Source organism: Acipenser ruthenus, chromosome 7, assembly GCF_902713425.1.
Source record: "Acipenser ruthenus chromosome 7, fAciRut3.2 maternal haplotype, whole genome shotgun sequence".
NCBI classification, from domain to species: Eukaryota; Metazoa; Chordata; class Actinopteri; order Acipenseriformes; family Acipenseridae; genus Acipenser; species Acipenser ruthenus.
In genome coordinates this window covers 20,487,655-20,512,623 of record NC_081195.1, presented here as the reverse complement: position 1 = coordinate 20,512,623, position 24,969 = coordinate 20,487,655, and the positions used below count along the sequence as shown (strand labels likewise).

General features: G+C 39.8%; 1 protein-coding gene across 2 annotated transcripts in view; it reads left to right on the top strand.

The window, feature by feature from the left end:
• LOC117416124 (heat shock 70 kDa protein 12A-like) overlaps nucleotides 1-24,969 on the top strand; it is a 54,953-nt gene that overhangs the window by 9,688 nt on the left and 20,296 nt on the right. For both annotated transcript variants that reach the window (XM_059026577.1, XM_034027188.3), the window contains exons 2-6: nucleotides 5,827-5,909; nucleotides 10,687-10,814; nucleotides 15,496-15,682; nucleotides 16,722-16,826; nucleotides 17,168-17,284. In XM_059026577.1, the coding sequence (XP_058882560.1) occupies nucleotides 5,827-5,909; nucleotides 10,687-10,814; nucleotides 15,496-15,682; nucleotides 16,722-16,826; nucleotides 17,168-17,284 (620 nt within the window). The remainder of the gene's footprint in view (nucleotides 1-5,826; nucleotides 5,910-10,686; nucleotides 10,815-15,495; nucleotides 15,683-16,721; nucleotides 16,827-17,167; nucleotides 17,285-24,969) is intronic.

The window sequence follows — 24,969 nt, the reverse complement described above, 5'->3', positions numbered from 1 at the left end:
GGCCAATTTTTTTTTTTTCCTAAATCAGAACTGCATAGCAACGCATATCCTCAAAAGTACGGCAAACATGTCATTACAATTTCTTGTAATTTGCCCAACATTAATATTTTTTAACAAAACTTTCAGGAAGTATTGTAGGGTCCCTCGTGTTATAGAATAGCATGTTTTTATTCATGTATCTATAAGCAGAATACATAATAAAAAATACTTTACATTTAAAATAAATAAATACATAAATAAATAAATAAAAAATAAAACAAATATTGTGTTGAAAATAAGTTTGTTTGGTTTCTGAAGAACTTTACAAAGTTCCCAGAGTGTTCTGAAAAAAGGACACAATTTTCAAGATGCTACTATAAAAAATTGATTTTTAGTGAATTTTTATAGGAAGAGCTGTTCAAATACAGCCAAAAAACACCTGGTCCTGGGGGAGCATCCCACTGAAAAATGCTTGGTCTTGAAAGGGTTAACATAGATTGCATTAAACAGTAATGGCACTGATAATAATAGAGACAGGGTTGAGAGTCAGTAGTTAGTCTAATTTTGGCATGATTAATCTTGGGGGATGCATATGGTATCTCTTCTAAAGGATGTATTGTGTAGGTGCCAGTATGCGTACAGTACTTGCATGGGTTACACATACATTTATCTAGAGCAGTGTCTCCCAAACTTTTTGATTGGAGACCCAAATGAACACAGGAATAATGGACGAACCCACGACCCCAAATTATTCACTATTCGGTATTTTAACTGAAATACTTCTTAACCAATCAAAATGCCACATTTCGTTTATTTGTAAGTACACTACACTATATAAGCATTCAGGCTTTAATTGTTTTACATCTTGCTAAAATATTTGCTTTTATCAAACTAATTATTAGTAAAAAATGGTATTAAACTAACATATTATAACGAAGAGGCAGACGAACCTGGGGGTAGGTGCCACTTCTACGAACATTCTCTCACACGACAGCCAGCCCAGTTTTTTGAGTTAAGGGTCCCTTTCACGTGGACAACGGTACTCTGGTCTCCAGGAGAGCCCCCAGGGGTATTGATGGACTATGTGGGTGCCTTGAGATAATGAGATAATGGGTGGTGGGACAGGAATGCATGCCTGTGATTGGGGGGAGCGAGCACGATGAGCGAAATGTACACCTTGTAGAGGGAGGGGGCTGGGTGAAGAGTGAGTTTTGGAGCTGTGGGAGAGAACCTGTTATTTTTTTTTAATTACCGAGTCGGACACGCAGAGACTGTTAGCTTTGTTTATGTTGCCAGCCTGTTTATTAAACCATTGTATTTGTCCTGTGTTCGTTATTGTTTATTGCATTTATTTTATTGAACTGCTCACTCCTGTAAAATAAACCATGCATTTGAGACCAGAATACTTGCCTGGATTGCTTACTGTAGTGTCATGGTTTGGGGATGCTTTGCTGCATCAGGACCTGGATGCCTTGCCATCATTGAAGAAACCATGAATTCTGCTCTGTGTCAGAGAATTCTACAGGAGAATGTCAGGCCATCTGTCCGTGAGCTGAAGCTGAAGCACAGCTGGGTCATGCAGCAAGACAATGATCCAAAACACACAAGCAAGTCTACATCAGAATGGTTGAAGAACAAGAAATTTAAAATTTTGAAATGGCCTAGTCAAAGTCCAGACCTAAACCCTATTGAGATATTCTGGCAGGACCTGAAACGAGCAGTTCATGCTCAAAAACACACAAATGTCACTGAGTTGAAGCAGTTCTGCATGGAGGAGTGGGCCAAAATTCCTCCACGGCGCTGTAAGAGACTAATCAATAACTACAGGAAGCATTTGGTTGCAGTTATTGCTGCTAAAGGTGGCGTAACCAGTTATTGAGTCTAAGGGGGCGATTACTTTTTCACACGGGGGCATTGGGTGTTGCATAACTTTCTTTAATAAATAAATGAAATATGTATCGCATTTTTGTGTTTTGTTCACTCAGGGTCCCTTTTATCTAATATTAGGTTTGGTTGAAGCTCTGATAACATTCAGTGTCAAAAATATGCAAAAATGCAGAAAATCAGACAGGGGACAAATACTTTTTTACGGCACTGTAGCCTCTGCCCACTGCTGTACATTAGATTACACAGTGTCTTGGCTGGGTCCGCAGTTATATTTAAATAGACTTATTTCCAATGGTTAACCATACCAGTATTTCACCATGCTTGCTTTTCCTTTTATGCTTTACTACGCAATGTTAATCCTTAGTTTTACCACAATTACTACATTCTTCTTTTCTAAGAGGAAACATTCATTAGTTCTTGAAGGTATCCCATGTGACTGACTTGTTCATAAGAGCTGGCTTCTGTAATGTCTTCATGGGGAATGTGTTTTTAACTTGCATTTTCTAGTTGGTCAGTAAATGAAGAGTAAAAATAAATCTGGCAACAAAAAATGCAGGGAAAGCAAAAATGGAAAGGGAAGCATTTGCAGCTGACAGCGTCTTCATTTAATTAAAGAAACAAATCCAGAGAAGTACAAGTCTTTTGGCACTGGGAGTGATGTTTACAGTCTCTGACATTTTCATCACACTCAGGAATTGCGCCCTTTGACCTTTTCACTTCCTTTTAAACTTGGTCAAATTCTTATCCAACAAATAAAATGTTACCATGCCAAAATGTGCATTTTCTTTTATTTTTATTTCGACACAACCTAATTTTCTTATGGGCAATTAACCTTTATTTAAAAACGAATTATAATATTCTTAACAAATCTTTGCAGAGATTATGACTATTTTCAACTGCAAAAGCAAATGTTTAGGTAGAGTTATATTTTGTGGAAATTTTTTACATGGTTCACGCCTTCTTTTTTGTGTGTGCTTGATGTAATCCACTTTGATAGTTCTTTAGTAGAGATGCACCTTTTACCAGTTTATTTCCTTCTCTTGCTCCAGATCTTCAGATGGCAAAGTGTGTTTCAAACCATTGTGGCAAGGCAGGGGTGTTGTCACCATGCGGGACCTTCACACCGTCTTCTCGGGTAAAAAAAATACTCAAAAAAACCCACAGTTCAGGTGAAACAGGGCAGTGCCTGTGTGTTTATTTTCATTTACAAAAAAACTAAACAAATGAACAAACAAAAACCTAACTACTTCTAGGAGTACTAACTAAACTTTTTAATCCTTAACTGTGAGCCGGACAGCTAAGCTGTTTACTGGGGTTCTTAGAAACAAACTTCTTGTATTAAAAACCTTTTCTAGGTTTTGTCCTACATGCTTCCTCCTCCTCTCGGGCCTTATCCCTTCTACAGCCAGCAGAACAACCCTTTTCACCTGCTTATATTCCTGCCTGCTAATTGCAACCAGGTATACCTAATTAAGGTGATCCTAATCCTGGCTTCATGAAACACTGATACAATTAAACACAAATTCAGCTTTTTATAGGGATTCTTAACCCCTTATCATCATCTTGTCAACCTTCACAGGATGTAAACTACGTGTGATTCTCGGACCCACATACCTCCCTCCTATCACACTACCATACACTCTGCCACACCATACAAATCATTGCTGTAAATGTATTTAATACGCAGGAGGACAGAAGATTGGCAGCTTGTGATGTTTTGCCTTTAAAATTTCATTGCTTATCTACTGTAAAATTGTACTTTTAAAAGTCTTTGTTCATGCGTTTTCATGGGTTTGTGGTAGAGTGCCCGGGTGTCTATGGTGGTCAGGAGGCAGAAAGGAGACTCAGGACTGAAGAGCTGCAAGTTTATTTTTCTTAACTCAAATTATAAGCAAAAACACAGCTCACCGAGCCAAAATAAAAAGGTTAAACAAAAACAGTTTGGCAGAGCAGGGCTCTGCCCTTAGAAATACTGGCAGGGAAGGAGTTAAATTCTCCTCCCTGCCTAGATTGATTGCTTCAGGTGGGAGCAATCAAGTCAATTAATCATTCAATTATGGACTTAGCCACCTGGCATAAAAGGAGGCCTCAGCCTCCCAGTTGAGAGAGAGTTCTGGAAGGAGAAGAGGAGTGGTTTTGTTTGTGCTGTGTTATTGAAACCAGTGAAGGCAACACCCAGCCTGGAAGCTTTATTTTGTAAGTTTTGTTTTGTGTTGATTGTTTTGTGGTGTTGAAACCTTTTTGTTTGGCCCTTGTGCCTATTTATTTTGTGTTTTTGTTTATTAAAAAGCTTTATTTTGAACTTTAAAACTGTCTCTGAGTCTCAAACCTCGGTCATCCTTGTCACAAACAGTCATGAACACAAAATGAAACAGAAAATCCTCACCCAAGTCTTGCGCTATCACAGTCAACTTGATATAGCAGCAACAAAATCAAACCTACTCTTCCCTCTATTTAGCAACAAATGTCTGTTTACTGTCAGGTGTGTGATTGTTCTAAATGGTTTTCATAATACCGTAGGTTTCAGTTACAGAAAATGAATGAAAACTGTTTGAATTATTTCCCTCCTTTACTTTGTCTGTTATAATGTTTGTGTATGGAAATAGGATTTGCATTATCAGTCATACATTCTGTCAAATAATGTCTGAAAGGACCCACTGCCCAGTAATTGGTTAATTCTTGCAGTTGTAGCTGTACAGTCTGGTTTAATGGTGATTGTGCTTTTGGAGTACAAGTAAAACATTGAAGTCAGGAGTAAACAATTTTTAATGCCACATCAGCAGTGGCTTTAAGGTAAAAGCATGTTACTGGCTGAAAGCATGTCACCAATAAGGGAAGCAGCTCGTTGATTATTGACCAATGAGAACACTATTCCTGCGAAAAGACCCAGGAAGTGCAAGACTACCTGTAAGCAAGAACTATTAAACCAAATCTCAGTTTGTCTGTCATGCTAGTGTTCATAGATAAGTGATGACAATTAATTCTTAACTTGTGAAGTGCAATGTCTCTCTGGCCAATGGAATGAAACACTGTGGTTTATTTCTCAATTCTTATGAAGTGCTGGACAAGTCGATGTCTTAGAATAACTCCTAAGCAGGCTTGCTGTTTTATTTTTCAGATGTTTCTACTTTTTCTGTTGGGTTGTTAAAGAATCTGGGGATATAATAAGGTGCCTGTCCATATCTTTACATTTTTACTTATTTGTATCTAGAAAGTGGCTAACCCAGTTGTAGTAAACGTGATAAGGACATTTTTTATTACAGTGCTGCACTTGGACCCTGATGGTGACCGCTATTTTCAAGATGATAACACACTCGCCAACCATGCCTGAATTGTGCATGAATGGTTTGAGGAGCATGACTTCAGTCATCTCTCATGGTCACCACAATCTCCTGATCTCAATCCAATTGAGCATGTTTGGAAAGAACTTGAACATTCATCATCACAATTCTCTGCCTACCTGTCTACACCAGTTTTGTAAATGATTGAATGGATCTCTCGAGATACCTTCCAGCACCTTGTGCCATCAATACCACGTTGTGTCAAGGCTGTGAACAGTGGAAATAGCAACCCAACCCCATATTAGTCCTAATAAAGTAGCCAGGCAGTGTACATCACATTTACACACTCACGGCTGTGTGGTCCAGTGGTTAAAGAAAACGGCTTGTAACCAGGAGGTCCCCGGTTCAAATCCCACCTCAGCCACTGACTCATTGTGTGACCCTGAGCAAGTCACTTAACCTCCTTGTGCTCCGTCTTTTGGGTGAGACGTAGTTGTAAGTGACTCTGCAGCTGATGCATAGTTCACACACCCTAGTCTCTGTAAGTCGCCTTGGCTAAAGGCGTCTGCTAAATAAACAAATAATTATCATGACACTGATGGCTCTGATTTTGTATTTACAGCCTTGACAGTGGGGTGAATGTTAACTGAATTGTTTTTGTATTTTCTTTTATTTACAGATTCGGTTTCTTCTGCATACCCGTCTCCTGCTAAAAGTGTGGGGGATCCTGGAATCACACCCCTGTCTCCCTTGCATTCTTTGGTAAGAATAGTGTAGATTAATATTAAAGAGTAATATAATTAAGAGCCTGTGCCATCTAGTGATCTGACACATTGGATTAACTTTCCTTTAGTTTTTCTGGCAGTACACTTCTGTGCTCCTAGATGAGGCTGGCGCTTAATATAAAGACACTTGGCTGATCCAACCTGCATTACATATTTCTATTAACCCTTAGCGGTCCATTTATTCAGCGCGTCTCAGATGCGTCAGGTCCAATTTATTTTCACATGCGCTGTTTAAAAGTATTTTTTTCACAGTAATACAGGTTTAAAAGGCACTGCATATCAACAGGACACTCAGTACTGCATCTCCAGCCCCACCCCACCCCTTGTTTGCTGTATTTTTCATATACCTCTTCATAGTCGTGCATACTGATAAATCATCTCCTGATCACTCGTTTTATCAAACTCCTCAATAATGCGATCCAAGTCATTATTTTATTACTGTAACATCTCAAAAAGCTCTGCAAATGTCTGTGATATTCTTGAGCACTGGATGCGGAAGCAGCTATCTTGTTTGCTTATGTCCGTGTTATCTCTGTGGTGCCGGGGCTATGTGTATTGCTCAGAGCTGCCCCTTTTTATTTTTTTGGCTTCTCTCGGCTCCTATCGGTCCGCTAAGGGTTAAAAGTAGCTAGAACTGAAGAGCAGTTCCTGAACTCAGTCAAACCACCTTACTCTAGACATTATTTGAAGCATTCAGCATGATTGCAAACATGGTAAAATGGAAACTATGTTGTGTTTCTGAAAGGAGGATCTGCCCCTAATCACATACGCAATCAGAATGTTCCTATAAAGAGCCCTTTTGCCCATGTCTCCTTGTCGTTTCTTTGTTTGGTCCTCCACCTCCCCTGCCTCCACCTTGCAGCGTGCGTTGTCCAGGGTGACTCTTGCTCCCCACTTACTATAAGCTGTCTGTGACTGGGTGGCTTAGCCCTGGATATCCTCTGATGATGGCCTTTTGTTGAACTTCTGGCTCCAGCCTGATGAAGTCCAAGAGGATATCCAGGTTGCTGTCCCCCAGCAGATGTCTCCCCTCTGTTTTTAGCCACAGCGGGCCGCTGGGGTCCCTCAGCCAGCTCTCGTACCTCTCCATCCTTCTCTGGAGAAGTGGCCTCTGTGGAGCACTTTCCCTCCTATTGTGCCTCACCTCAGTGAAGTGCAGGCACCACGAAGCTTCCTCCATTCTCCTTCTTCCTCCCATTCTCCTTCCTCACTCTCCTTTTCTCCACACGTAATTAGAAAAAAAACGAAAAAATTGCAGTACCCTCTTCTGCCTGAGTCCAGGAGTGTGACAGGGTGGCTGGGCGGTGACGTCAAGGCAGATGCAGGAACTAAAAACACTGACACCAAGCTTCCAAACAAAAAGACGCGGTGGCGCCGTTTTATTTAAATAATACAAAAATAAATAAAAAGTTCAAACAGAAAAAACTGTGCTCGCAGAGCAAAATAAATATTTTAAATAAAACAAATCACGAACACAAAATAATAAATAAACCCAGGTCAGGCTGAGCAATAGCCTTCACTGTTCCTTGGGTTATTTCCTTTTAGTTTCGTTTTCTCTCGCTCTCTCCGCTCTCACTCCTAATTCACCCACCCCGAACATGGAGAGCTACAGGCTTTTTATACCGTGGCCGAGGGGTTTAACTAGTTAGTAATTATTCTATTACCCCTCGGCCACAATCTGCACGAGTTTATTAATTATGTGTGACTGCCGGCTAATTTAACAACGCACTAGACGACAGCCACACATTACCACAAGGTTTCATGTTTAAACAAAAACAAAACAAAACAAAACACACGGCACTTCGGCATCATAAATAATAAAACAATAACAAAAATACACAACTTTCGCCGTATTTAAAAATACAATAAATAAATCATAATAAATCAATACAAAATAACACAGGGTCAGAGGGGGAAACCCCGTTCTAAAAATAAACAAACCCTGTACAGGGCTGCTCGCCCTGTTGCACTGTCATAAATGATCACGTCGCAGCTCATAAAGGGGGAGGGAGGAGGGGGGGTTATGACACCCGGAGTGCCACTTGCCCTGCTGCTGGCTATAGCTGTCCTATTCCTACATCACAGTTCAGCCAGCTCATGGAGGAGTAACATCACCCAAAGTGCCACTTTCCCTGCTGCTGGCTATAGTTGTCATTAGGGTTATAAAATATTAAACGGTTAAATGTTTAAAAGATAAGTATTTCTCTTACCGTTAAGTATATGTCTTACCGTTAATCCGTTTAATATATTTTAGTTGCTATCTTTAAACTCAGCCCCATTAATTTCGATGCGCCGGTGCACCAAACTTTAAACTGAAACTACGACCCCTCTCGTTATCGCGATATTTGGTAAATACTTTTCCAGAGCAGTACGGGCACCCATAGTTTGAAGATGGAGCGATCGAAAAGAAGTAATGCCTGGAATCATTTCACAAAAATAACGCCTGTCACAGTTAAATGTAAACTGTGTAATACAGAGCTGAGGTATACAAGCAGCACTGGAGCAATGCTGAACCATTTGAAGCTGAAACATCCCTCTGTTTCATGTGAAGAAGACAAAAATCAAACAACACTGACACTGTTTGTTTCTGGCAGTGCAAAGAAATGCAACACACAACGTGCCGAAAAACTAACTGAGTTGCTGTGTACCATGATCACTACAGATATACTGCCTGTAAGTTTCGTTGATGGTAGAGGTTTTCGTGCATTGATGAGTTTTGTAGAACCTGAATACCATATTCCTGTGAGACAGACTGTAACCTCGCGACTGGAAAAGTGTTATGAAGACCTTGTGAAGTCGTGCCGGGAAAAATTGGAGAAAGCTACATGACTGTCACTTGCCATTATATTGAAAATTGGGAGCTTCGATCCGCAGTTCTACAAACCGAAAGTATGCCAGAATGACATACAGCAGCAAACCTTGCTGAAAAATTAAACAAACAGTGGAAAGATGGGGTCTGGCAGGCCGTGTCCTGGTGTGCGTACATGCAACATTGTCCTCGCCAACACACCGAGGTATGTTACATGGGAATCTGTCAGTTGTTTTGCCCATACTTTGCAGTTAGCCATAAATTATGTTTTTTCTTCAAGTGGTGTGGATCGTGTTGCTGCAGCTGTAAGTAGACTAGTTGCACACTTCCACCACAGCACCGTGGCTGCAAAAGCACTCGAAAGAAAACTAATGCAACTTCAGGTGGTGCGACACCACCTGATCCAGTCGTGTAAAATTCGCTGGAATTCGGTATATGACATGTTTGAAAGACTCAGTGAGCAAAGGTGGGCAATAACAGCTATGCTTTCAGATAACTCTCTGTTACAAAACAATCTGATGCCCGAACGCTTCAACTGCAAGATGAGCACTGGCAATTAATAGAGGATATCTTACCACTACTTTCCACTTTAAAATGCGCTACAACTGCCATGTCTGCTGAACAGTCAGTTTCAATTTCAAATATTTATCCCATTTGCAACAGTCTTCTCCAAACTCACCTCAGCGACAACACCAGTCAAAAATGGAAAAGTTGCTGATTTCAAGGCTGCGGTTCGTCGCTCTCTGGAGCATCGCATGAAACCCAACGATCTTGCCATAAAGGCACAACCTGCACTTATTGCCACTTTGTTAGATCCACGCCATAAACACATGCGGTTTCTTTCGTCCTGCTGTCCAGATAGCTGCTAAATCAAGGCTTATGCAACTTGCGTCGATGTTAGAATTAGAAGAACCTTCAAGTGCTGTGGCTAAATCTAGAGCTCAATGAGCAAGGCCACGTTCTCTAGGTCCTTCTTTCAAAACACAATAAAGATTTGGTCAAATCAATCTTTGGTGGATGTGTCCTTTCTGAAAGTTACATTAAAACATTCAGCTGTATGTCTGGCACATTTTAACATGCTGTAAATGTCATGATACTCTACACATTTTCATGACACTGATAGCTGTGATTCTGCATTGACAGATCTACAGCTGTGACGGGGTGTATGTAACTAACATACTTTACTGACTTTCTTTAGAAACATGTAACATAGGAGTTCTTCCTCCAAGTAAAAAAAATAAATAAATAAATAACAGCAATATCTAAGGCTGTCTTTGTATTTTGTTTTAATGAGCTGGTGATTTGTAGACAAAAGAAAGCCATTAATAATTCCCCTTTGATATTAAAATTGCTTTGAACTTGAAAAGCAAAGCTGTTCTTGCCCAGTTGTCTTTGTAATAAAATACTTCTTGCAATTGAAAGAAGCAGAATGTTATCCAGAGATTCTATTTTTTTTTAAATTTCTGTGTTTTTAATTTTTACACCGAGAACAAGAAAACAAATCCACTTTTCCACTCTGATGCTACCAGTTTTTCCTGCTACCTGAGCCTTGCATTGACTTTCTCTGCTACACTTGGATAAACTGTTCTTATTACTTTCAGACTATCAGACCTATAAGTGACATCCAAAAATGAAGTTACAGTTGTTTGTACCTTTTAATGGGATTACAGTACTATAGGGATTATTTGCAGAAATTAACTTCTCTATTGCTCAAATACATACTCTAATAGGCGAGTGATTTATTACAGTATTTTGAGCCCGTGAAAAATAGATGTTGAAAAAGAGCAAGCCTAGTCTTGAGTCCAATTCATGGCAAGAAGCTATTGTCTAAAACTTGAGATTTCATGTTGCTTATTTGAAATATAATGAGACTTTCAGTCTTAAGTGTGTCAAATTAAAATGTGTTTGTCAAACTAAGAAGGACATGTCCTCTTTTGTCTTGCAGAAAGACTCAGACCAAAATGTCCCTGCCCAGCAGTCTTACGTTGTGGTCGTGGCTATTGATTTTGGCACCACATCCAGCGGTTATGCCTACAGCTTCACTAAAGAGCCAGAGTGCATTCACATTATGAGGTGAGTGCTGCAATGCAGTATGATCCTCCTGGCATGTAGGAGGGAGCGATCTGTCAGGGCTGTCTTTGGGGGACTAAAGGAGTTTTGTAGATTTCCTCCAATGCCTAACTCTGAAACCGGGGTCAATTATTATACAGCTTTTAGTTGGCATCAAACAAATAGTTTAGTGGTAATGATGATGCCTTTGGCTTAATTGCAGCTAAAGGTGACGAATCTGTATTGTGAAGTACATTGTCCTGGACAACTGCTTTGTGAAATCCATGTATGGCAAAGTAGTTTGCAGTGCGCAGGTGTAGAGGTGGTGCAGTGTTCAAGATAATAACAAAGAACAAAGTTACAGGTGAAATGTTGTGCAGTCTTGTCCGGGTTTGGTGCTGGCCTTAAGAGACAGCTCTGGATCGTGTTAGCCGTCTAACAAGAACAAACAAATATTATTAGACATGACAAACAAACAAAACACTCACGATTAGTTTACAGTTTTTCCTTTCTCGGTTCGCTCTTTACCATAACAAAAGGAACAGATCACCTAGCCACATTCCCTTTTGTACCGTCAGTCATGCCCCCTTGGTTAGTGAGTGCAACCGTTTCTCCTCCAATCCGCGGTTGCCACATCGCTTCCCTTCTGGGGCAATGACTTGTTGTACTGTAGCCCCGCCCCCTTTCTAGATGGCCAACTTCCACCTAACCCTTGGAATGAATTGTCCGACCATCCAATCCGGGCGCACTCTGTTCCCTTCATGCCACGCCCTCACAGGTCGGGAGGGAGATTTATAACCAAGATTCATTCTTTCTCTGTCACACCATGTTAAAAAAAATAAATGAATAATTACTACAGAATGCCAAAAGCAAAAATGAAGTGGCTTAAAACGTAATTTTAATTTCCCTTATTTTATGGTGTTTGCAACCATTTTGAGTGGTTCCGTTGGATATTGATATCATCTTTCTCTAATCCTGCCTTTATGTTGCTTTGAAAATACTTCGCGCTAGAACTCCTGTGAAGCCCTGAGCAGCCTCCCTCATGCCAGTCGAATCATGTGAAAACGAGACCTTTCAACTCGGCCACACCCACCTAAGTCATTAAATCAAAATGAAAAACAGCCGATATGCATGTATTTAATCTGTTTATATAGAACCTGTGTAATGAATCCCCCCCTAGCTGCTGATGAGTTTAATTGAATGATTGAACGGCAAAGCATTCATCAAACGTACAGTTTGCGGTTTGTGTCCAGCTCTTGCCTTTCTATTCAATTTAGTGTGCTGAGATTACAATAAGAGACACCCCACACACCATGTATTACAATACAGTTGATTCAGAGCTCTCTTCTGACTTATTGTTCACACAATCACAAATGCACCTTCACCCCCTTTTTTTTTTTTTTCTTAATATAAAAACAGCCCCAGTGAGCTCAGAGCTATCTGAGTATGCTTGGTTGAGAAATAAACAACAGAATCTTTGACATCACACACTAATTGTGCCAAATTATTGGGTACCTCATATCATGAAATCTTGGAACTGAAAGAAATCACTTCCATATGTAGACCTGTGGGCATTTTGCTTGAGTGTAATCTTGCTAGATACTGGACTGCAGCAAAGTTTTATTCAGACTGAAAATCTGACAGTCCTGCAGGTTTTGCAACTGCTAAATTCCACTCTGCAGCCACTATTCAACGTTATAGTAATACTGTATTAATATGAAAAATCTTCTGTCAAAAGCTAATGGCACCCTTAGATTTGAACTGTGACATAAAATATATTGGGGTCTGTGGCAGAGTGGTTAATAGTGTGCAGGTGATTAAAGAACAGACAGACAATTGTAATCCAGGTGAAAAGGTTTGTTTTATTTGTTTTTGTCCAGTGCCTGACAGCGAAACAAACAGTAAACAATAATGAAGGTAAGTACTACAGCAGCGTGTATTACTTAATTTATAATCCCTGGGTTTGCCCTGCAAATAATAGTCCTGTTTTTATTACACGGTCCTTCCAGTCTCTCAATAAAAACCAAGCGAAGGAACTGATTACGAGTCTCCATCCCCTTTTTATGCTGCCACGCATGACCCCTTGGTAAACGAATGCAGCTGCCTTTTCAATCAGTGGCTGCTTCACTGTTTACCTTCCGGGTCAATACGTTCTTGCAACAGAGTCGCCTGCTTCCAGACTGGCCAACTCCCCGACCCGGGAAAGAACTGTCAGTCCAGCCCGTCAAAAGAACTCTGTGCTCGCTGCTTAGCGCCCTCACAGGTCGGGAGGGAGATTTACCACCAAGATTCATTATAGTTCTGTCACAGGGTCATGTGAACTTTCCAGAAGATAAAGACTTAACACTTTGAGATATAGGCTTCATACTCTGTACAGAACGGTGTTCTGTGATGCTACTGGTTGTGTACGGCCATGGGTATGGTACAAGACATTTATTTTGAGACAGTTATTATAATAAGCTGCTGCCACAGCGATTTTCATTCCTGTAACTTTAGGACTTCAGATCAACTGGCGACCTTCATTCCCGCTGTTTAGTCAATAGTCTCTAATCTAAGTAGCAAACATTGCCAAACAAATCTCAGACACCGTTTGAGGTAGTGACTGTATTTTCAGGGTTATAGTCATTTACACAAATGTAAGGCCTTCTTTGTCCTACTTGAAAAGTCTTGAAAAAGTGTAGAAGTGTCTGTTAGAACTGGACACCTGGAAACATAGATTGTGAAATGAAAATAGGAAGCCATACGTTTTTTTAGTGAAATTTATTGTATAATTTAATATTCTTTTAAAATCTTGTTGAATGCTGTTGGGGTCACCTGGGTCTAGCACTGTATGCTTTACATTTCACACTACAAACTAGGGTTGCCAACTGGCCCCATAATTCTGGGAGACTTCAGACAGGTCACCACTCTAACCGCAAATTATTTTATTATTATTATTATTATTATTATTATTATTATTATTATTATTATTATTATTATTATAACAATAACAACATAAATAATAACAACACAAACACAAAATACTACATAATACACACAGGGGCGGAGGGTACCCAGTCACACTTGCGTACTGAATTGTTGCTGGCATTTTGTCATTATTGAGAAATTGGGTTATTGCTGCCATTAATTGTGGCTTCCCACTAACTCAAAAACAGCTGCATTGCAGTGGAGCTGCATTGACTTGGCACAAACAGTAGCAGACTGTAGTTAGACTGAAGATTCACTGAGAAATGTATTTGTCCTGATGCTGTGCTCTCTGATATGTTTACATTCAGTGAGTTATGCATGCTGTTCTGCTATGCAGGTCTCAGTTTACATAGAAGCACATGTTATATCAAATGTGTATGATCTCCTGCTGGGGATGAAATCCCCTGTGAAGGAGATATAGTGGAGGCAGTCGTATGTACATGTACTGCATCTGGAAAACCACGTCTACAGTTGTCCTAGAACTGTATTAACAGAAGCTATATTAGCAGAAGTTATTTAGAATATCAGATTCTGGGGGTTAATGGGGGTGTCTGTCCGTCACACATATATTGCATATATTTGGAGAACCACTTCTCCAGTTGTCATGAAACCAGGTATTACCATTGTTTAGTTTGCGTTATTCAAAGTATCAGATTCTGGGGATGTAGGGGGTGGGGGGGGTCTGTCTATCTGTTCATCCAGTTTGTATGCCACACTCATTATTTCATATATCTGAATAATTCCTTATCAAACTGTCATAAAACATGGTATTTATTTTTCTATGCTGTTGATAAATGTCTTGGTTATCAACTATTTTGTTCTACTGATGACTTTAATTTAGAATTTACAGCTGTGGCGGAGGATGTATGTTACTGACATACTTGTTTTACATGTGCTTCTAGGAAAATTGGCATGTGTGAGAATAGAGTATGGAAATGCACAACAGATATGAATTATAGCACTAGCTATAACCACTTTAATCAACTGGGAAGTCATTTGAAAGATCAAAAGTGCTTCTCTGTTGATTAATGACAATATACATGCTTCAGCCTGGTTCTACAGCTCCATTTTATTGCGTACATGCCACAGAGCCAGGGTTACTAATATTAATGTTTCATTAAAAATGTTATAATTTCATTAAAAGTGCTTTCCCTATATACAGTGTGTGCTGTAGCAGATGGACATCACTGTTGGGAAGAAGCTGTTTATAGCTCTTTCTCTGTAAACAAAAAAGTGCTTTTCCAGTTGGGCTTAATGAAACCTGGCAGTGACAGAGATATTCAGAGCAGCATTGGCCTCTGAGGGCAGGAGGTTGATTATCCATGATGGTGTGGAGATGAACACGTACGTGTCACACATACATTTTTATTGGAATTGTAGCTGAAATAATAATTCCATGCATCTTACATATGTTATGTTTCAAATGTGCAGATTTGAAAGAAAAACAAGTTATAGCTAATATGTATGTTTATTTTAAAACATGATATCTGGTAATACTTTAGGTTTAAAGGTGATTCATTTTTAGGCACAGGAAATCTGTTACACTTGCACTTCCTGGGTCACCTCACCAGTGTCTTCTGGGTCAAAGCATGCTACTGGCTGAAACCACGTCAGTCAGTTTTGAAACTGGCGCAGGTGAGACCTCTTATAAGTGATATTAAGCTTGACAGTGTTTGTAAGCGTGCACGCCATGCTGTTCTGGGCACCATGCTAACAGACTGCTGCTGTTTCTGTGCAGGCGATGGGAGGGTGGAGACCCTGGAGTGTCCAATCAGAAGACCCCCACTACCATCCTGCTGACTCCTGACCTGAAGTTCCACAGCTTTGGAAACGCTGCCCGGGACTTCTACCATGACCTGGCCCCCAGCGACTCCAAACACTGGCTGTACCTGGAGAAATTCAAAATGAAGCTGCACACCACCAGCGTAAGAGCACAGGCCCCCACTGACCCCTTCTGAACAGCCACTGATTTACATGACCTCGCATTGAGATAGACTGGGGCTCATCTCCAATTGACTTTGCCCCATATGCTCTTTATCAACACACTGACAGGTTTCAGGAAGATGGTTTCAGCTCCTGATATGACAATAATGAGAAAGTGTTCATTATCATCTAAAAATGATCATGATAATCTTGAATCCTGTTTTAACTTACATTAATTGTTACTTTCTCTGTTAGCAGTTTTCTCTTAAGAACATAAGAAAGTTTACAAATGAGAGGAGGCCATTTGGCCCGTCTTGCTCGTTTGGTTGTTAGTAGCTTATTGATCCCAGAATCTCATCAAGCAGCTTCTTGAAGGATCCCAGGGTGTCAGCTTCAACAGCATTACAGGGTAGTTGGTTCCAGATCCTCACAATTCTCTGTGTAAAAAAGTGCCTCCTATTTGCTGTTCTGAATGCCCCTTTGTCGAATCTCCATTTGTGAGCCCTGGTCTTTGTTTCTTTTTTATGGTCGAAAAAGCCCCTTGGGTCCACATTGTCAATGCCTTTTAGAATTTTTAATGCTTGAATCAGTAGTCTTCTTTGTTCAAGACTGAAGAGATTAAATTCTTTAAGCCTGTCTGCATATGACATGCCTTTTAAACCCGGAATAATTCTGGTCGCTCTTCTTTGCACTCTTTCTAGAGCAGCAATATCCTTTTTGTAGCGAGGTGACCAGAACTGAACACAGTATTTTAGATGAGATCTTACTAATGCATTGTAAAGTTTTAACATTACTTCCCTTGATTTAAATTCAACACTTTTCACTACACGTATATCTGATCATCTTGTTGGCCTTTTTTATAGCTTCCCCACATTGTCTAGATGAAGACATCTTGTTGGCTGTATCACTGTTCTCTCCCTCACATCTGAATGAAAGTGTCTTTCTGATGACCAGTTTAGTTGCATGATGGCAGTATATTCTATCAAGTAATTGCGTGTCTTCAGCAAGACCTTCACAGCTTTCCTCTCCACTTCTCCACAGACTCTATCAACAGAGACAGAACTGCTGGCGGCCAACGGGAAAAAAGTCAAAGCCCTTGACATCTTTGCATACGCACTGCAGTTCTTTAAGGAGCAGGCACTGAAGGTATGAAGCTGTAGGTTACTGCTTTATAGTTTTCCATATACTTCCATAAAAACTGACAAATTAAAAAATGTGACATTTCAAAATCCAGCATGAAATACTCTGCAATTATTATGGCTTCCGGTAGACTTTTGCATTTTATAGTTTCTTTGATTACATGATGTTTAATAAAATATGTAAATTATGTTCATATACTTTCAATCCTAAATTCTAGGTGATGCAGCACATTTGGCCATAGCTGTAGGTCATGGGGACCCACTAATTTAATATATTTTGGTCAGTGTTAATGTGATGTTTATGGTTATGACCTGGTGGCTGATGTTGTATTTTTCCTTTGGTTTCAGGAGCTGAGTGACCAGGTAGGCTCAGTGTTTCACAGCTCCGATGTGAGATGGGTGATCACGGTACCAGCCATTTGGAAGCAGCCAGCAAAGCAGTTCATGAGGCAAGCTGCTTATAAGGTACAGTTAGTCATCTGGATAGGCGAAACCCATGGATCTTAATTGATATCTTATTTATAGAAAATGTAAACATTTCATGAAAAACGATGACATACATGGGAGGGGCAAAGTGATAACTTGCATGTCATGGATTTTCATAGATTTATAAGATATTATTAATAAGAATATGCTCTAGCTACCCTAACTCATTTGAAGGTACTGTACTGTAATCTATTACTTTTCAAAGCAGTACAGAACTTGTCCATTCTGACAGGCGAGCTGGATGGAGAGAAGTGCATTCTTCAGACCCTGTGTTTTGTAAAGTCTTGTTTGAGATTCCTCTATTAAAATATTCTCATCTAAGCTATAATTTATATACGTTTTCTACCAACATTTTGTAAATAGTTTGTTTTAAATGATATACAGTATGCTTAGCAATAGAATGTATTTGCATTGCAGTATGTCACAATGAAAATGGAGGTATAAACAGTGGATGTAAGTCATGGTGGTCTGCAGTATTGTTTCTTGTTGCTGATGGCTGTATTTCCAGCCATGGTGGAGGATGAATATTATTGACATGATTGTTTAGTTCAATACAGCAATTTCACTTAGTTAGAAGTTATGAAAACGCATTTAAATATGTGTTCCTGGTAATCGGTATTCTCTTTATTTTAAAATACATTACAAGATTAGCAGGCAATAAACCATGACTGAAACAATGTGCTTCGGTTTTCTACAGTAAGCTGTGAGACACGACATACAGTAGATGTACTCTTCTGTTTTGACCCTGCCTGACTCCTAATGAAAATGAAACCCAGAACATAAGCAACCCTTTACTCAAAAACCCGGTTTGGTCTTTTTTTCACAAGTGGTAGCCTTCCAACCTCCATATCATAGTGTAACCCCCTCATCCTCTGAGCACCATGTGGGCAGCCACTGATCCGCTGAAAGGAATTCAAGCAGCCTAGCCAAGGGAAATAGTGTTGTTCACATCCAGATGGAAATATTTCTACTTTCATGCTGATACTTGGAGGCAGTGTATAAAGTTATGTGTAGGTAGTCCCAGGAGATAAGGCAGGAAGGCAATGCAAACATAATCTAAAATAAGACCGCTGTAGGCAAGCCTGGTGAAATTGTATAAAGTAGGTATTTGCTCATCTGTAATATATACAGTGCAGTAATTTTTTCCTTGCCTGCAATTCCAATGAAAGACTGGTATAAGGAACATTTAAAGGGATTGTTGGGGCCTGGTGTCAGTTAATTTTACTAAACTAAACAAAATGATTTACAAAATGATTTACCAGAGTAGCAGCAATTCATTTGAGGCAATTCATTTATTGATAAATACTGTTTTCAGTTTTTATTTTTAAAAGTTGGTCCCTTGCACCTCCATAGTTACTAGAGTACTCAGAGACTTATGAGGACTGTAGAATGAAGCGAGCTGCTTCTGGTATTATAGGATTAAACACAATTACATTTGTCACACGCCTGAGGATGCATATCACAGTAGTGGATATAGAGCAGGCAAGTGCAGGTACTATACATAAGTCAGTCTGTCACGGTTTCACATTTTGCTTAGATCTAAAAATGTTAGTCCACTTGTCAGGATATATAATGTATTATAATCTCAGGGTTAATGAAGGCTGTTTTTCTGTCAGTTCAAATGAGTTTCTTCTGTATCTAGATTATCCAGTTGTGATGAAACTCGTTACTCTTCTTCAGTACCAGGTATTGAATATATCCTCATTTTGAGGTATAGGGGGGCAGTCTGTCTGTCCAGCTGTCTTATCTGTATCCCACACTTTCATTTTATCAAATATCTAAATCGCTTATCCAATTGCGATAAAACTTGAAAAGGGACATATTATGTTATTAGGCACTCTGTTTGTCTGCATGTCAAATGTATACGTGTACATGCAGTGTGACATTTAAGGCCATTGCACACTGGATCCGATAACCCATCCAACCTGCGTCTAAACAGAAAAAAATGATCATGTGCGTTCCCTATTGCACCTTGCACACTGAGGCCGGAATTGTCGTACGACGGTGATGCGTCAATTTTGGAATCGAAACAAGTTCGATTTGGTCCGATTGGATATGCGTTAAAAATGACATTCACCAATGAAAAACGACTGGGAAGACACGTGGGTTCTTGCAGTACCCTGAACAAAATGGAAAAGCTAATTGTGTGTGCCGCCAAACAAAAAATACTTTATGATAAATCCAACAAAGATTACAAAGACTGACAAAAAACAAAAAAAAAACACATATGGAAAGACATTGCCGTGGACTTGGGCATGAATGATATGTATTATAAAACATGAAAACGTGTATTTTGTGCAGTATAGTTTTACGATTTACTAGCCGTTCATGTCGAGGCCTCCACCACTCTCATATTGCAAAACCACCAACCATTTAATGGCTCAAAAACTGCAAGAAAGGAGCAGAAATTGATAGCACAATTGCATTCTTAATAAACCAAATATTACCAGAAAATATTACCTACTTTAAAAGGGTTCATCTCAAAGACACGCCTCGACTTTCTACTTATTCCAACTCCGTTATCTTACCTTGTTGGATTCTGCCTTTCCCTTACCCAAGGTGTACAATTTCTGCGTTTTTTTTAGTTTAGTTTCAATTCCATTTCAATTGGATTCTCCTCTGCCTAAGTGACTAACAGAACTTAGCAATAAATGACACCTCCACATCCACAAGGTTTATGTCTGCTATATGAAAAAATAGCATACACCCATTTCTCTTAACTGGACCATTAAGATTCACTTTGAATGCAGACTACATGAACCATTTGGTATAACAATTTGAGGTGTAAATCTAGTTTTTGGGGAATCTACCCAACCAATGAAATTATTTGATTTGAGATTTAAGTTCAGAACTAAGCACCAAAAAATAAAGAAATAAAAAAAAACAGCTGAGAGAAGTGCACTCATGTAATGGTAATAAATGTGCACATAAAAGAAACAAATCCTAGTCTGCTTTTGTATGGAATCATTAAAAAAACATTAAGAATAATGAATGCTGCTCACATTATCCTCTCCAGCCCTCCTAATGTGGCTAGGTTTTGCGGTAGATAAATTTGGTAACGTTAATGTAATTCAAGGCTCATGACTTCATCCCCTGCACAGTGTGTCAGTGCTGCAGACTGGCCTTGTCTCTGGTGCAGTGCGGCTTCTGGAAAGACTAACTCTGTGTCCTTCATTTTCACAGGAAACCTGAACTGAGTTCCCTTTTTATATGAGGCTGCTTTATCTTCCAATGTTTTATACTCATTTGAAACGTACTGATTTTCACTTAGTTTATGTGTGTGTGTTGTAGGGGAGGGTGGGGGGAATGGGGTTATCTCCAAATGTAATTTTCATATATGTGCATTTCCTTTTTTTACTTTTCCTTCCTATGTTATGACATTTGCCCTTGTTCTGAGTGGATCTGGGTTATGTTGCTCCTACAATAAACAGGGTGATTAGAAAGTAAGTTTACAACATCAATGATATGGCGCACTGATGTGGTAAACTTACCTTCTAATCACCCTGTATATATTGTGAAAAATTTAACTTAAGGTTCGTTTGCCCCTTGGATACAGACTCAGACACAGAAATTGAAGTTTTTAAGCTCTTTCGAGCCGTTTTATTAAGCAACAGAAATAAAAGAAAAAATCAAATACCTAACTCCCACATGGAGTTTAAAAAAAAACAAAAAAACAACACATAACAAGCCCACACAAAAAGGTTTACACACTACCTTTTTCTTAGGAACCACACAGGTCTCTCCACACTGACAGACTCTTGTCTTCAAACAGACTACAGACTGCAGACTGCCCTGAACAAACATATTTCCCTTTTTAAATACCTGCCTGCTAATACCAGGCAGGTGACACTAATCAAATTATAAAACAATTATACATTCTGTAAACATAGAATAAAAGTAAACAGCAACAGGTTTTACTGTCTGATGTCACAATTGCCGCAGTGACTGTCATTTACTGTCCCGGATATACATTATTTGTGTAAAATATCTACCTGTGGAACAGGAAAACGGTACCTAATAAAACTGTACTGTTTGTATTAAGCAGTACATATTAAACCAAAAGACCATGCCTATGGAACAGGAAAACTATGTATTAAACAGTTATGACTGGCTAGCTGCAGGGATGACGTCAGGCCAGAAAGAATCACACACACACAGGCAGTAGTGATGAGTGAAACTGAGCTGCAATGGCTGCGCTCAGTATGTTTATTAAACAAAATAAAAGGATTAAATAGAAAACAGGACACGGCACTTGAGGCCAAAATAAATAGACAAACAAAACAGATTAACACTAAACAAACTGGATGAACAGACAAACAAACACGGTGAGTACAAATACTTATAACTATTATTTTAGTTTATTTTAGTTTACTTTACTTTCTCTCCACACCCGTTCTCCACTCACCGAACACACAACCCAAGTGAGTAAAACGTGCATCTATATATACAGTTGTGCTGGGATTCAATTACCAATTAATTATTCACTTGAATCCCAGCATGTGAACTAATCTGTGAAAACCCTGTGCTCACATATTAAATACTTTAAATGCATGTGAAGTGAAGTGCAATCCCCGTGCCTAAATACAATTATACATTTTAAACACTCGTGCTCATTACCCACATTATATCCCGTGTACCAACTACAATACACCAACATTAACACATGCAACATACAACATAAAACACAACATAAAACGCAATTGTAAGTCGCCCTGGATCAATTGTAAGTCACCCTGGATAAGGGCGTCTGCTAAGAAATAAATAATAATAATAATAACAAAAATACACACAGGGGCGGGGCACATTGCCACAACAGTATGTTTATTATAAACAAGTCTGTTTTAACCAGAGTAATTCCCCATTAAAACCCATGTTGTTTGGCAGGGACGTGCCTCCTCAATACATTGTAAACTGAACTCCATTCTAACAGGATCCGTTATAAGTGGAGTACACCTGTACAGCTATGGACAAAAGTTTTGCATCTCCCTATATAATTAAATAATTACATAGGGAGATGCAAATGAAGCCTGTGGAATAATGCTACGTTAACATACTGAATTTCATACTGCTGCAGTGAGCAAGGTATTTGGACTAGTTTAAATTGTAATCATATAATACCTTATTGAATTCGAATCATGTAGAACCCACGAATATTAAAATAATCAGACTGGACAACATTTCTAGTGAATATAAAGGAACAGTTTTATTAGAAATAAAACTAAATAAAGTAAGAATTTAAAGGTGCAACAACTAAACTAAAGTATTACAGAGAAGAAGAATTAACTAAACTAAACAGTACAGAAAAAGTATAAACAACGACACCCAACTCCCGCTGGTTGATTAGCGATCCAACACAATCTATGGGAGATTCCCTTAAAGGTTACATCTGCGTTTTTTGTTTAAATATTTATTTTTACTTTTGTTTTGCAAATAAAAACGGCAGCCAGCCGATTCTTTTGAACTGCAAAAAATATATATATATATATATATATTTAAACAAAAAAACACACGCGCTCACAGAGCAAAATAAAAGGGTTAACACCAAACAAATCTCGCACACTAAATAATAAATAAACCATATAGGTCAGGCTGGGCAGATTGCCTTCACTGTTCCTGTTTTAATTCTTATTTTCTCCGTTCTCGTTCCTCCTCTGAACTCCCACCCCGAACTGAGAGTGCTGCAGGCTTTTTATATCGTGGCCGAGGGGTTTAACTAGCATGCAATTAATTATTCTATTACCCCTCGGCCACAATCTGCACGAGTTTATTAATTACAATGTGGATGGGGCTTCCTATCCACGCTACTAAATAACAAAAACGGCTATGCCGTCACTAACAAAACAAAACAACCGGCGCTTCGCCGTCATAAATATAATACAATAAAAATAAATAAACAATACAAAATAAACACAGGGGCGGAGGGGGACCCCGCTCTAAAATAAAATAAACAAAACAATGTACAGGGCACCTCGGCCTGTTACACCCCCTTAGACTCAATAACTGGTTACGCCACCTTCAGCAGCAATAACTGCAGCCAAACGCTTCCTGTAGTTATTGATTAGTTTCTCACAGCGTTGTGGAGGAATTTTGGCCCACTCCTCCATGCAGAACTGCTTCAACTCAGTGACATTTGTGGGTTTTCGAGCATGAACTGCTCGTTTCAGGTCCTGCCACAACATCTCAATGGGGTTTAGGTCTTGACTAGGCCATTCCAAAACTTTAAATGTCTTGTTCATCAACCATTCTGATATAGACTTGCTTGTGTGTTTTGGATCATTGTATTGCTGCATGACACAGCTGCGCTTCAGCTTCAGCTCACGGATGGATGGCCTGACATTCTCCTGTAGAATTCTCTGATACAGAGCAGAATTCATGGTTCCTTCAATGATGGCAAGGCATCCAGGTCCTGATGCAGCAAAGCATCCCCAAACCACGACAGTACCACCACCATGCTTGACCGTTGGTATGAGGTTCTTACTGTGGAATGCAGTGTTTGGTTTTCGCCAGACTCATCTGTCCATAGAACATTGTTCCAGAACTCTTGAGGTGCTTTTTGGCAAACTTGAGACGATAGTTCATGTTCTTCTTAGTGAGCAATGGTTTCCGCCTTGCTACTCTGCCATGAATCCCATTTTTGCCCAGTGTCTTTCTGACGGTGGAGTCATGAACACTGACCTTAGCCGAGGCGAGAGTGGCCTGCAGATCCCTGGATGTTGTTCTAAGGTTCTTTTTGAATTCCTGGAAGATTTTACGCCTTGCTCTTGGAGAGATTTTGGCAGGACGGCCACTCCTGGGAAGATTCACTACTGTCCCAAACTTTCTCCATCAGGACTATATGGCTCTGACTGTGGTTCGTTGGAGCCCCAGTGCCTTAGAAATGGCTTTGTAGGGGCTCCCGAGTGGCGCACCGCGTGGAGTGCAGGATGCGCTCTATAGCCTGGACGTTGCTGGTTTGAGTCCAGGCTATTCCACAGCCGAGCGTGGACGGGAGCTTTCAGGGGGTGGCACACAATTGGCTGAGCATCGCCCGTGGGGAGGGAGGGTTAGGTCGGCCAGGGTGTCCTCGTCTCACCGCACACCAGCGACCCCTGTAGTCTTGCCGGGCGCCTGCTGGCTTGCCTGTAAGCTGCTAGAGAGCTGCGTTGTCCTCCGACGCTCTAGCTCTTGGGTGGCTGCATGGTGAGTCCGCAGTGTGAAAAAAAGCGGTCGGCTGATGGCACACTCTTCGGATTGTGTGTTCATCTTCGCCCTCCCGAGTCAGCGCAGGGGTGGTAGTGGTGAGCTGAGCCTAAAAATTATGGGAGAAAAAATAATTGGCAACGACTAAATTAAAAGAAAAAAAAAAGAAATGGCTTTGTAACCCTTTCCAGACTGATAGGCATCAACAACTTTTTTCCGGAAGTCTTCAGGAATTTCTTTTGTTCGTGGCATGATGTGCTTCTAGATCCTGCGTGCTGACAACTTCACTCTGATGGTAAAGTTAGCCAACGTTAGTCAGATTTATATTGGGCAGGGCTGGCCCAAATCAGGCCTGGTTGTTAACCAAAGTACTCAAACAGCTGACCCTAATTATCCCTTTAATTGGGTTGAGTTAACTAGGGGGGGCAATAACTTTTTCACACATGAAGATTGCATGTTTGATTACCTTGCACATCAAACAAATG